Source organism: Euleptes europaea, chromosome 5, assembly GCF_029931775.1.
Source record: "Euleptes europaea isolate rEulEur1 chromosome 5, rEulEur1.hap1, whole genome shotgun sequence".
Taxonomy (NCBI): domain Eukaryota; kingdom Metazoa; phylum Chordata; class Lepidosauria; order Squamata; family Sphaerodactylidae; genus Euleptes; species Euleptes europaea.
In genome coordinates, this window is record NC_079316.1 from 109,679,446 (window position 1) to 109,693,804 (window position 14,359).

Consider the following 14,359-nt stretch of genomic DNA (forward strand, 5'->3'; position numbering starts at 1 on the left):
CACCCCATACTCTTTACCCGGCGAACGGTGTTTGTCAGATTGAGCCTTATATTTACGTTTGGCTCGTTCCAGATTTTTTATCAGCCATGGCCAGGTTGTCTGAATCGTGTGCACTCAGTCAGCCACATCTCCTCCTCCCTTGACATACCAACATGGCCGATGGGGCCGAAGTCTTGTCCATACTCAGCTCGAAAAGGGCTAAACCCAGTGGACTGGTGCACAGGCTTATTGTAAGCATATTACGCAAAGGGCAACAGTCCTACCCAATCATCCTGGTGGTAATTAACATAACAGCGCAAGTAGCATTCTAACACAGCATTCACCCGTTCTGTTTGGCCATCTGTTTGGGGATGGAAGGCGCTTGACAGTCCTTGTTCCACCCCAACCAATTTTAGGAAAACTTTCCAGAACTTAGCCATATAAGTGCTCCCACGGTCGCTGACCACCTTGCGCAGAAATCGGAAGACATGTGACACAAAGAGGCAGGCCAATTTTGGGGCGGAAGGGATACCTGCGCAAGGTACAAGATGCACCTGTTTCGAGAACAGATCCGTGATTACCCAAAGTACAGTTTTTCCTTCACTGAGGGGTAAATCAGTCATAAAATCCATTGCGATTACTTCCCAGGGTCTAGTGGGGGTTTCCAAAGGTTGCAATAGTCCGGGCAGTTTGCCCTGGGGTCTCTTGGCAGCAATGCACACTGGGCAACTGCGGATGAACGAATCCACGTCTGATCGCATGCCCGCCCACCAAAACTGTCTCCTCAGTAGATGTAACGTCTTGAGAAACCCAAAGTGTCCTGCGGTCTTAGCCCCATGAACCAGACTCAGAACCTCCCTCCGCAGTACCTTAGGAACATACAACTTTGATTCTCTATACCAATAACCCCCACGTTCAATCAGAGAAGCCGGGAGGGTTTGCGCGGAGAGTTCGGCTTGGCAACTGCGACGGAGAGTTTCCCTGACGGAATCTGTTAGCCCCTCCACATCCGGCGTTGTGGGCACTGCGCTGGCAGGCTTCTCTGCAGGAGGAGCCGGTGCCGTTGAGGGGGGCAGGGTGGTCGGTTCGCCCGGGCGGACAGGTCCCTGCACCCCGGGACTTGCACTGGTAGACTGCATGGGTGGTGGAGTCAGTGCCAGTGAAGGAGGTGAGGGGAGCGGAGTGGACGGGGCGACCGGCATGGTCGGGCTTTGGGCTTCCCCCCCTTTCGAAGTAGAAAAGAGCAAGAGTCCAGTAGCACCTTAAAGACTAACAAAAATATTTTCTGGCAGGATATGAGCTTTCGTGAGCTACAGCTCACTTCTTGAGATACCAGGTATCTGAAGAAGTGAGCTGTGGCTCACGAAAGCTCATACCCTGCCAGAAAATATTTTTGTTAGTCTTTAAGGTGCTACTGGACTCTTGCTCTTTTCTACTACTGCAGGCAGACTAACACAGCTACCCACTGTGAATTACCCCCTTTCGAAGGCGGCATTGGGAGTCGGGTCTGCGACCGTTTGGACCGCCAGGGTGGGCAGTAAACCCCTCTGAGCAGGAGTGAATAGAGACTCTGTGGGGCGCTCGATCTTGGTAGGGTATTGGGGCAGTCTAGACAAAGCATTGGCCAGCAAGTTTTGCTTCCCTGGCACATGTTTTAATACAAAGCGGAATTGGGCAAATAAGTTCGCCCATCGTACCTGTTTCGTGGATAGTTTGTGAGCCTCCATTAATGCTTCCAGGTTCTTGTGATCGCTCCACACTTCAAAAGGGACTTTAGAACCTTCTAAAAATTGTCTCCACACCGTGAGGGCACGCTTAACCGCGGCTGCCTCCTTTTTCCAGATTGGCCAATTGAGCTGAGACTGCGTGAACTTCTTAGAGAAGTAAGCGCACGGATGTAGTTGACCGTCCCCCTCGCTGTAGCAGCACACACCCCATTGCTTCTTCTGAAACATCTACTTGGACCACAAACATTTGTTCACAATCAGGATGTTTCAAAACTGGTTTGGAGGTAAACAGTCGTTTGAGACTGTCAAAAGCAGTTTGGCACTGGGGGGTCCAATTCACTTTAGCCGTAGGCAAGGTGGCTTCGCTTCCCTTTCCTTTAGTCTTAAGGAGGTCTGTGATGGGCAGCGCAACCTGAGCGAAGTTGGGGAGGAACCCCCTGTAGAAATTTGCAAACCCGAGAAATCTTTGAACCTGTTTACGGGTTGAGGGTGGTTTCCAATTGATTACGGCTTGCACCTTCTCTGGATCCATCATGAGCCCTTGGTGTGAAATTATATAGCCCAGAAAAGTCAACTGTTTTTGGTGGAACTCGCACTTGGACACCTTAGCATAGAGCTGATTGTCTCTGAGATATTGCAACACTTCCCTAACCAGGGCGACATGTTCTTCCATGGTTTTCAAATAAATAAGAATGTCATCTAAGTAAACCACCACTCCCTTGAACAGCAAGTCATGTAGGATTTCGTTAATGAGTTGCATGAAAACCCCTGGAGCCCCTTTCAATCCAAAAGGCATCACCAAAAATTCAAACATACCAAAGCAACTGGAAAAGGCTGTTAGGGGCTAATCCCCTTCTCGAATTCTGATTCTATAATAGGCTTTGACCAAGTCTAATTTGGTGAAAATGCGTCCCTTTAGCTGCCCAAAAGATCTGAGATCAGAGGAATGGGGTAGGCATTGGTTTGGGTGACTGCATTGAGTTTCCGAAAGTCGATGCACAAACGCAAATCACCAGTTTTCTTACGCATGAAGAAAGCGGGGGCTGAATAAGGTGCGGTAGAGGGTCGGATGAAACCTCGAGCCAGATTCATGTCTAAGAACTCACGGAGCACTGTCCTTTCAGAAGCGCTCATTGGATAAATCTTGCTTTTTGGCAGTTTTCCATCCCCCACCACCTCAATAGCACAGTCTGTTCTGTGGGGGGGGGGGGTAATATATCACACTCCTGTACATTAAAGACATTCACAAAGTCCTGGTACTCAGGAGGTAGTTGGGATGGACCAGTAGTGTCTGAAGCCAAGGCAGGAGTTGATTGGATTACGGTTTTGACAGCTACTTTGTACCGGTGCCGTTCACATATCGGACTGGAAAATGCTAAAGTCTCGGCCTCCTAGTCAATGGAGGGGCTGTGTCCTCTGAGCCAATTTATTCCCAACACCACAGTGTAACGAATATTGGGGGCTATAGTAAAGTCGATTTGTTCCCAATGGTGGCCTATGCCCATCGCTACTCCCCAAGTGTGACGGTCCATTGGCCCACCCTTGAAATCACTGCCATCCATCTGGGTGATCTGAACCGGTGCTGGCAAAGGCACCGACTTAACTTTGAGTGCCTGAAACGTGGCCTCATTGATCAAGGAGCGGGCACAACCAGAGTCTATTAAAGCTTTAACTTGTAACTGGGGGCCCTTTCTATAATGTTGCAACACTACATCCACATACACAGTCTCTCTCACCTCACTCATTATTAAGGGATCCTTGGGTTTTGCAGAAGCATCTGCGGAGGTCTGCGGTGTCACTCCATTCACCGCAGACCCAGTCCGTTTTTTGACTGATCCAGGGGAGACTCCAAGTTCAGAGCAGGAGGGTTCCAGTGGCTGCCTTCCTCCAACGAAGCAGAGCTGTCCCCTCCCGGGGCAATTGTAATCCGGGACCCCAATGGGTCCGCTGGAGACTGCTCACTTGCAGACTCCTCTATGTGAAGGGCTGGAGGTGCTCTCCGTCCTGGAGCGACACTACGATCAGTCGCGGCGCCTCTTCTCCGAGCGCGTCCTCTCCCGCGAGGCGTCCCCTCCGGCCGGGGAGTGGGAGCCGGTTGCTCCGGACGCAACGGGCAGGCTGCAGGGAAGTGACCCATGGCACCGCAAATGAGGCAGGCTCCCCTTTGGAACCGCAACACTCGGTCTTGCAAGGGTTGAGCCGGTCTCCGCAGGGCAGGAGCTGGGGCCTTGGGAGATTTTTCTGGCCTCCCCCCACCTTGGCCCGACGTCAGGCAAGAGAGATGAACTGGCGGTGGCTTTCCATCTCCTCCACCAGTAGGATCCACTCCTCCAGGGTGGCTGGATCCCGTTGCATATAAGCCCAGTTCAAAATCTCAGGGTGTAAGGCTTCTCGGAAGTAATGCACCCATGTAGCCTCCGTCCAATCGACTATTTTACTAGCGAGTCGTTGAAACTCATCAGCAAACTCCCTGACCAAAGAATATCCTTGCCGGAGTTGCAAAAGGGCAGCTTTGGCTTTCTCCCCCTGGAACGGGTCCTCAAAACGTCGTCTTAACGCTCGCATAAATTCGTTGAGCGACGGACGGATCGGGCCTGAGTATCAAACTGCAGGATCATCCACTCTGCAGCCCTCCCAGTCAGAAGAGAAGAGACGAACCTTACCCAGCTGTCTTCCGTGGGGAAAGCATGCCCCTGTTCTCTCATATAACTGTCCACTTGGTGTAGAAAGCAGGGCAGCGCCTCCTCTGAGCCGTCAAAAGTTACAAGAAGTTGGGGCTGCTGCCAAGGTACAACCGGTACCACCAGTTGGAATTGGTTCAGAAGGCGAGGCATGAGGGTCTTTGCCAACGGCAAGCGGATTTATGGAATCTGGGCGGGGAGGGGGAGAGGTGGCTCTCGATTCTATTTCCCTAGGCAACCAAACTAAAACACTCACGTTCCTCAAAATGTTGGCGCCGTCTATTCAGGTTGCCACCGCGACTCGCCACATAACGTACTGTCCAGCACACACACACACACACACACACACACACACACACACACACACACACACACACAAGGACCCCCAGAATCAACAGCTTTCAAGAGGTCACCTTGAAAATTAATGCGTACGAAACACAACCCAGAACCCCCTCGCGAAAACCTCCCAAAGCGTGACGGAGGGGCACCCTCGTCTTTTGAGTTCCCTCGGAAATCAGCGCAGCGTGAACCAAAAGTGTTCTGGACTTCATCTAGGGTTGCCAACCTCCAGGTACCAGCTGGAGATCTCCTGCTATTACAACTGATCTCCAGCCAATAGAGATCAGTTCCCCTGGAGAAAACGGCCGCTTTGGCAATTGGACTCTATGGCATTAAAGTCCCCCTTCCCCAAACCCTGCCCTCCTCAGGCTCCGCCCCCAAAACCTCCCACTGATGGCAAAGATGAACCTGGCAACCCTACTTAGAGACCAGCAAGATTTCAAGAGTCAGAGCTCCATTTGAGAGATTTGAGAAACCAAAGCTTTTTTTTTTTAAGGTCCCTTCTAGAGCCTTGACTTTAAAAAGCTCATACCCTGAACATCTTGTGAGTCTTGAACAGGGTGGACTTGATTTGAATCAAATCTATTTCAAATCATGATTTAAATCACTAGTCAGATTTAAATCATGGTTTCTACACTCTTTTACTGCCTGCTGCCATTATAGGTTTTCTTCTCCTGGGAGAGAATAATATGATAAGCCTCAGGCTATGTACATGCACACACACACAAAGATCCCAAGACTTGTGGAGGATTCTACTCAAAAGGTTTTGCTTACATTTTTACTGCTTGCCCCTCCCTCCTCACATTTAGCTCCTTGTGCAGATCTATTCCACTCCAAACAATCTTCTGTTCATCGAACCTTTAGAAACTTAGCACTTAAGTTCTTGTAGGTTATCCGGGCTGTGTGACCGTGGTCTTGGTATTTTCTTTCCTGACGTTTCGCCAGCAGCTGTGGCAGGCATCTTCAGAGGAGTAACACTGAAGGACAGTGTTACTCCTCTGAAGAGACACTGTCCTTCAGTGTTATTCCTCTGAAGATGCCTGCCACAGCTGCTGGCGAAACGTCAGGAAAGAAAATACCAAGACCACGGTCATACAGCCCGGATAACCTACAAGAACCAATGAACTCTGACCGTGAAAGCCTTCGACAATATTTAGCACTTAAGAGTTAAAGGACTGATTCTGTGTACGTAGATTTGCAAAGGAACAATGGGATGAAGGGCTTTTTCTCAGCTCTGTATGTTTATTTTATACCATTTTTTGCTGTGAAGAAGAGGCATGTTTTGAGAACAGCAAAACCAAACATTCATGATAAAATCTTCTAGATAGAAAATGGCTCAAAACGAGCTTATGGAAACCTCTGGAACAGCATGACATTGTGAATGGATTAATGGAATTCATTTACCAAAAAACTGAAACATTGCATGAATATACAGCTTCATGCTACATAATTAAAAACTAATCCTTATTTCATGATGAATAACCTTTGGGCTATAATATATTTTAAACAGAAAACTATATTTAGATAGAGTTTTCCTCAAACAGGATTGTATTTTAAAAAATCTGATTTAAATTTTAAAAATCTGATTTTATTTTCTAAAATTATTTATTTTTATCCACCCTGGTTCTTTTGAAGGTGCTGCTGTACTTGAATCCAGAAGACAAACACGGCTACCCTCTGAAACTAAGTTCATGGAAAGCCTTTTAAAATTACCTTTTGGCTTTAATTTTAACAGCTTTACCCAGGGCAACAATATCCACCAGTCAGAAGCCAAACACACACACGGATATCTCACGCATAACATCTGTCCACTGTTGGCCATAATCCAGCTACACACCCTTCCTGCTCGACGGCAGAGTTTAAAAGCAACATAACAGCCTCCGACACTGCGATAGAAAACAGCACAGCCTCAGACGCACCTGTCTTGTAGGCCCGGCTGATCTCCCGAATGTGCTCATTGCTGCGAGATGCCAAGATCTCTATCAGGCAGGCTTCATCCGTACCGGCACCCTAAGGAAAGAAGAACAGTTGGTTTTTATATGCCAACTTTATCACTTAAGGAAGAATCAAACCGGCTTACAATCACTTTCCCTTCCCCTCCCCATAAGAGACACCCTGTGAGGTAGGTGGGGCTGGGAGAGTTCGGAGAGAACTGGGACTAGCCCAAGGTCACCCAGCTGTCTTCATGTGGAGGAGTGGGGAATCGAACCCAATTCACCAGATTAGCGTCCGCCGCTCATGTGGAGGAGTGGGGAGTCGAACCTGGTTCTCCAGATTAGAGTCCACCGCTCCAAACCACCGCTCTTAACCATTACAACACTCTGGTGAATTAACAGAGGTACCATGTATTACAGCTTTGTTTCAGTTGGGGATGGGTACCAAACAGTTAAAGAAACAGGCTCATTAAAGGTGTGTTGTGAAGATAGATGTGATGGGCAGGAGAGAGGGGACCCCACCCAGCAGGAGGCAGGCACATATTAGCTGCCTCAGCCATGGTCAGTCAGTCATACCAACCTTGATAGCATCTTTGATCTCATAAACGTCCAACGCAACAGGTGTCTTCAGCATTGCCAAGATAGCCTTCTCAAAGTTGCCCGAGAGCTCAGACTTCAAATCCTTGATTAGATCCTGTTTGGTTTAGTTTTTAAACAAACAAACAAAAAAAGTTCCGTGGATGTGAGCTCAGACCCAGCTACTTTACAACAGGGTGTTTAAAACAGAAATTCAGAGATATTTATGACCACATTTTCTCTCTCTTGCTTTTAATTTGCACACAGAGCCCCTCCAGGACTTGCCTTTCCATAAGCTGTCTTGAAGGAAAGGATGATCTGCTGCCGCTGCTTGTTGGAACGGCTTCCGAGACAGTCGATGATCGCCTGCTCGTCCGTCCCTGCAAACACAGAGAAGGGCGCACCAAATCCTTAGTACGGTCTCTTTCCATTATTCAGGCCAGCGTGATGTAGTGGTTAAGAACGGCGGACTCTAATCTGGTCACCCAGCAAGCTTCGTGTGGAGGAACGGGGAATCGAAACCTGTTCTCCAGATTAGAGTCCGCCGCTCTTAACCACTACACCATGCCGACTTTAAGAAAAGCATATGATTTGTACAACGAGACACTTGGAGGGACAATATGAAAGCAGGTGAGCAAGGGAAAACAAATATACAGAATGGGGAAAAAAGTGTTTCAAAAATCTTTGAAATCATTCAAAAGAAAAGGCACTTGTAAGTCCTTATGACTTTGAAGACTGAATGCCACATTAAATTGAATGTACGCAGCAGTGATCATAGGTGGTGTCACAAGAACAGTGAATTATCACATTCTCTTCCAAGTTACCTTCCAACCAACACGCAACATTTATAACGTCTATACAAAGCAATGTGTGAACAGGCTCTGAACGTATAAGGTCTAAAGGTCGAGTTATATATATTAATTGTTATCCTGCAAACACAACATACCTACAGTCATAAAGATTTCTAGAATGTTATGTACATTTTTAGTCTGGAATTATGTTTGTTTTGACCACTGAAGAAGGCCATTTGGATGAAATGCGTTTGGTCAAAGCCTAATTTTGTGATTTGATGTCTATTTGTGTTGTAGGTTTACATGAGCATGTTGGTTCAGCAGGCTATTGCAGGGCCTTATATAACTGATTTTAGCCTGTAATAAATATATACATATTTTGTATTGACATAACCTTTATCTTGTATAACCTTTGGCCTTGGATGTTGGTTTTTTCTTGACCTTTGGGTACTTAATTCTATTGATTTTAGGGTTAAGTCTTTTCCCCCTTTGTTGTTGGTGTCTGATCATATAAGATCTGAGAATCGTAGTGATGGGACGAAGAAGGCATTCCACTGCAGAAATGGAGGGGAGGGAATACAATACCCCAAATTCGACCCACCCACCCCCACTCACCAAATCCTTTCATGGCTTTCCTTAAGACTTCGGCATCTCTCAGAGGGTCAAAAGACGAAGCATCACAAATCGTGCCTCGGTTTCCAGCCTGTCATAGACCCAAGAAAAATAAGGATATCAACTGAATGTCTCCCATGCAACAGCCTTTGGAAAATTATAACGCTGCAGTTACTCAGCTACTGATCTAATCACAACTTCAACCCTCGAGGGGTGAAGGATGATTTAAATAAAAAGAGTGGTTTTAATAAGGCTTTTCTGTGCACTCCTAAGCAGAGTTAAACCCTTCTAGATCCATATAAGTTAGCGTGGTTAGAAAGATGCAACTCTGCATAGAATTGCATTTGTCACTTTCTTTAAAACTTTTTTAAAAAAATATTTATTTCAAAAAGGGGGGATACAAAAGGAAAAAAGGAAAGGACAAAGTACATTTGCAGAAAATAGTAATAGCGTTTCAACATAAAAAGGAATTATATCATAATTACCACAACTATTTCTCTAATTGATTAAATAATGTATCTTGTTCCGATCGAAAATATTCACTTTGCTATAATCAATAATTGTACCTTACTTTAAAACTTTGATGCAATACAAACAGGACTTATTTCCTGGAACATGCTATTTCAGTCTTTTACTGATTTATAATATTTCTATGCCGCCTTCAGAGTTCTGCTTGTGATGGCTTACAGTTTAAAACCATGGCATTAAAAAAATACACAAGGTATTAAAAAAAAAGACATACGCAGCATAAAAACTATACATAAAACAGAGAAGGCCAATTAAAAAGCTGGTAAGATAAACCACTAATTGAAAGTCTGGGTAAAAAGAGGTGTTTTGGCCTGGAGCCTAAAAGAAAGTAAAGTCGGCGCCATCGAGCCTCAAGGGGGAAGGAATTCCATAGTCAAGGTGCCACCACAGAAAAAGCCCTGCCCCTAGTTGCTACCCACCTCACCTCTGAAGGGGGAGGCACAGAGAGCAGGGCTTATAAAGCTGGATAGTAGGGGGGGAGACGGTCCTTCAGGTACCCTGCCCCCCACCCCAGCCATTTAGGGCCTTAAAGGTAAGAACCAGCACTTTGAACAAAAGCTCTTTTCCTTTTTCTGCAAAGGCCTGAAATTCATACTTTGCAACTTTCTCACGACCGTACCAAACTCATTCCACCCTATCCAAACCGAAGAGGAGGAGAAGGAGAAGAGTTGGTTTTTGTATGCTGACTTTCTCTTCCACTTAAGGAAGAATCAAACCGGCTTACAATTACCTTCCCTTCCCCTCCCCACAACAGACACCTTGTGAGGTAGGTGAGGGTGAGAGAGCTCTAAGAGAGCTGTGACTAACCCAAGATCACCCAGCTGGCTTCATGTGGAGGAGTGGGGAAGCCAACCCAATTCACCAGATTAGCGTCTGCCACTCATGTGGAGGAGTGGGGAATCAAACCCGGTTCTCCAGATCAGAGTCTACTGCTCCAAACCACTGCTCTTAACCACTACACCATGCTGGCTCTCTAGGTAAGGTAAAGGTCCCCTGTGCAAGCACCGGGTCATTCCTGACCCATGGGGTGACGTCACATCCTGACGTTTCCAAGGCAGACTTTGTTTGCGGGGTGGTTTGCCAGTGCCTTCCCCAGTCATCTTTCCTTTACCCCCAGCAAGCTGGGTACTCATTTGACCGACCTCAGAAAGATGGAAGGCTGAGTCAACCTTGAGCCGGCTACCTGAAACCGACTTCTGTCGGAATCGAACTCAGGTCATGAGCAGAGCTTTTGACTGCAGTACTGCAGCTTACCACTCTGCGCCACGGGGCTCCTTGGCTCTCTAGAGACACCACTAAATAACCTGGCTTTGACATATTCCTGCTTTTCAGCAAATGGAAACAAAACCAAAACACAGACATTCAAAACAGAGATTTTCTTACCGGTGTGGGAGCAAGGGTGGGCATTGTAGGTCCCGGATAGGATGGCATTGAAGGGTTAACCGCTGGGCCTGGAGGATAGCTTGGCACAGGCTGCTGCCCCGGAGGTGGCATAGGCTGTTGCCCAGGGTATGCCATTGGCTGGGGTTGTTGCCCTGCAGGCGGCATTGGATAGCCTGGGTAAGATGGCATTCCTGAAGGGGGGTTTCCTCCTGGTGCCGGCGGGTACATCCCGTAAGGCTGCTGTTGCCCCTGCGGAGGTTGCCCGAAGCCCCCTGTAGGGATGGGGGGATAGCCGCCACCAGAAGCGGGAGGATACATGCCCTGGGGTGCGTTGGAACCGCCAAATGTTCCTGACATATTGGATGCCTGCAACCACAACATAAGCAAACATACAGTACTGTTACACTGCTTTAGAGAGTGCAGATTAATTTCACACCACTCGTATTCACACCCAGGTCAGTATCAATTCATAGGGTTGCCAGCTCCAGGTTGGGAAATACCTGGAGATTTTGGGGGCGGGGTCTGAGGAGGGCGGGGTTTGGGGAGGGGAGGGACTTCAATGCAGTATAGTGCCATAGTGTCCACCTTCCAAAGTGGCCATTTTCTCCACCTACCTCACAAGGTGTCTGTTGTGGGGAGAGGAAGGGAAGGAGATCGTAAGCCGGCTTGATTCTCCTTAAAAGGTAGAATCTTCTTCTTAACATGATCATAAAGGGCTACAGGGATTCTTTGTGCGTTTGTTGCAGGATTGGGACCTAAGCTTTCAATGATCCCAACCAAAGGAGGCCAGGAAAGCTCAACTGCAGCATCAAGGGGAATGCAGAGGCAAGCTTTTTAAGGTGTTTTGCTACAGAAGGAAGTTCTGGATGCTGCTGTAGTCCAGCAGGCAGCCACAAATCGGCCTATCTCCTCTACTATCGGTGTATAACTGGATTTTATGTTTTCTGTCATTTGCCTGCTGGAGAGCTCATGCAAATAACTCCATATATGGGAATTCACATATAATTTTTTTTCAAGTTCACAAAAGTAGAAGATGTGCTGTGTTAGAAAGGCAGGCTTTTTGAGCACTTAAGGCTAGATTGTCAGCTGGATCTTCTTGATTTTTAGTTCTAACAATTACATCTACTACCCAAAGCAACCCAGCAGCGAATATTTGGGAATTATGCTACTTTTCCAGTTTAGAAAAGAGACAACTAAGGGGTGGGGAAGACATGATAATAGGGTTATAAAATTATGCAGGGGTAGAGAGAGTGGACAGAGAGAACTTCTCCCAAAATACTAGGACTCAAGGGCATTTAGTGAAGTTGATGGGGAGTAGATTCAGGACAGACATAAGGAAAGGCTTCTGTACTCAGTGAGTGACTAAAATGTGTAATTTGCTGCCAAAGGATTTAGTGATGGCCACAGGCATAAACAGACTTTCTCTACCACTTAAGGAAGAATCAAACCAGCTTACAATCACTTTCCCTTCCCACAACAGACACCATGTGAGGAAGGTGGGACTGAGAGAGTTTGAAGAGAACTGTGACTAACCCAAGGTCACCCGGCAGGCTTCATGTGTCGGAGTGGGGAAACCAACCCAGTTCACCAGATTAGCGCCTGCCGCTCATGTGGAGTAATGGGGAATCAAACCCAGATCTCCAGATCAGAGTCCACTGCTCCAAACCACCACTTTTAACCACTGCACCACTGAAAGGGGACTCATGGAGGAGAGTGAATCACTAACTTGTTCACTAACTTGTTCATGTATGTAGAAATCTTAGAATTTTCAACTTCATTTGCCCTGTAAGATGTACGAAAATAATGTATTGAAATGTTTTGTTTTTTTAAAAAACTGGCAAGTACCATCTCCTACTTTATGAATTCTTAGTTGCAATGTTTAATATTTGTTACATTTGGGGTTACATATTGTATTGCTTCCCCCCCCCCCTTTTTGCTAAACTGTTAAGTAAACCATCTCAACAAGTGGGGAAAATACTTAGGATAAAGAAGGTGGGGAGAAGCAGAATTAAAAAAAACCTTTGGGGGCATTTCATCATCACTGAGAAACGCTCACCATGCTCGCCATGTAATCGGGATTAAACTGACTCGCGTAATTGCCAACATTTTCCAGCCCAATTGGAGGAGGATTTGCGGGAGGATAGCCGGGGGCGCCCCAAGGATTACCACCTGAAATATTAAAAGAAGAAAAAAGTTACTATAAATAGAAACAGCCTAGATTTCCATTTCAGTATTTTTTCAAACTAAAAAATAAGTAAAAACACTTTGATGAAATTCAGGTCAGTTTTCCACTCCCACTTAATTCAGTTCTAGCCTCTGTCGAAGCTCCCCATAGAATCATAGAGTTGGAAGGGACCACCAGGGTCATCTAGACCAACCCCTTGCACAATGCAGGAAATTCCCAACTACCTCCCCCCACACCCCCAGTGACCCCTACCCCATGCCTAGAAGATGGCCAAGATGCCCTCCCTCTCATGACCTACCTACAGTCATAGAATCAGCATTGCTGACAGATGGCCAGCTCTGCTTAAAAACCTGCAGGGAAGGAGAGCTTACCACCTCCCGAGGAAGCCTGTTCCACTGAGGAGCCCCATCTCAGACACACTACCTGGAGCTAAAATCCAGCTAGTCATTCCAAAGTCCAGCAAACAGAACCCCTCCCGTTTGAAAATCATGCCGTGGGTACGCAGCTGACATCAGCACAAAAGTGATGTAAAGAGACACGGTGGGTTTGTCTGTTTCTTTCATAGAGCACAGCTGGTAATAGCTGGGAAACAAAACATCCTCAAATCCACTGTGCAGCACAATTTTTGTTTGTTTGCTTTAATATTTGCACTTTGTCTTGCAATGCAATTCTCCACGGCGGGCAACGGCACAATTAAACCACAATTTAAAACAAACACCAGCAATGTCATCGTACAATTTAAGGCGGATAGTAAAAACTACAACAACATTTTAATTGTTGTTTTAATTTTTTTGTATTATGTTTTAGCTCTGGTTTTAATTATGCATTATTTGCTGGTTTTAATGGTTTATAAAATGTGATTTTATTAGGCAAGTTTTGTTAGAAGGAGAGTTGGGTTTTATATGCTGACTTTCTCTACCTTTTAAGGAGAATCAAACCAGCTTACAATCACCTTCCCTTCCTCTCCCCACAAAAGAAACCTTGTGAGGTAGGTGGGGTTGAGAGAGTTTGGAGAGAACTGTGACTAGCCCAAGGGTAACCCAACAGGCTTCATGTGGAGGAGTGGGGAAACCAACCCAGTTCATCATATTAGCATCCGCCACTCATGTGGAGGAGTGGGGAATCAAAGCCATTTCTCCAGATTAGAGTCCAATGCTCATTTGGAGGAGTGGGGAAACCAACCCGGCTCTCCAGATTAGAGTCCGCTGCTCTTAAGCACTATACCACGCTGGCTTGTTAGCTGTCTTGGTGGACCTTACAAGGACAGAAAGGCCGGGCATCAGTAGATCAATTGATCCAGGCCCTGCCATTATTTATCCCAGCAACACACTTTAAACTTACCTGGAGGAGCTGGCGGATAGCCACCGGCAGGAGGATAACCTGGGTAACTCATTCTGCAGACCTGAAACAAAATAAGAGGCTTTTGTTTAATATAATGCAGCTTTTTAATGTCACATACAACAGACGGAGCTCTGACCTGGATGGCCCAGGCTAGCCCGACCTCGCCACATCTCAAAAGGTCGGCCCTAGTTAGTACTTGGATGGGAGACCACCAAGGAAGTCCAGGGTTGCTACGCAGAGGCAGGCAAATGGCAAACCACCTCTGTTCGTCTCTTACCCTGAA

At 46.6% G+C, this 14,359-nt stretch overlaps 1 protein-coding gene across 1 annotated transcript in view; it reads right to left on the reverse strand.

Moving 5' to 3' along the window:
- Positions 1-14,133, reverse strand: part of ANXA11 (annexin A11) — a 29,502-nt gene extending 15,369 nt beyond the window's left edge. Inside the window, exons 1-7 of the mRNA XM_056849658.1 lie at positions 14,077-14,133; positions 12,607-12,719; positions 10,551-10,916; positions 8,643-8,730; positions 7,522-7,616; positions 7,241-7,354; positions 6,646-6,736 (exon numbers count right to left, since the gene is read on the reverse strand). Coding sequence (XP_056705636.1) covers positions 6,646-6,736; positions 7,241-7,354; positions 7,522-7,616; positions 8,643-8,730; positions 10,551-10,916; positions 12,607-12,719; positions 14,077-14,128 — 919 coding nt within the window. The 5' untranslated portion in view covers positions 14,129-14,133. The remainder of the gene's footprint in view (positions 1-6,645; positions 6,737-7,240; positions 7,355-7,521; positions 7,617-8,642; positions 8,731-10,550; positions 10,917-12,606; positions 12,720-14,076) is intronic.
- Between the last annotated feature and the right edge of the window lie 226 nt (positions 14,134-14,359).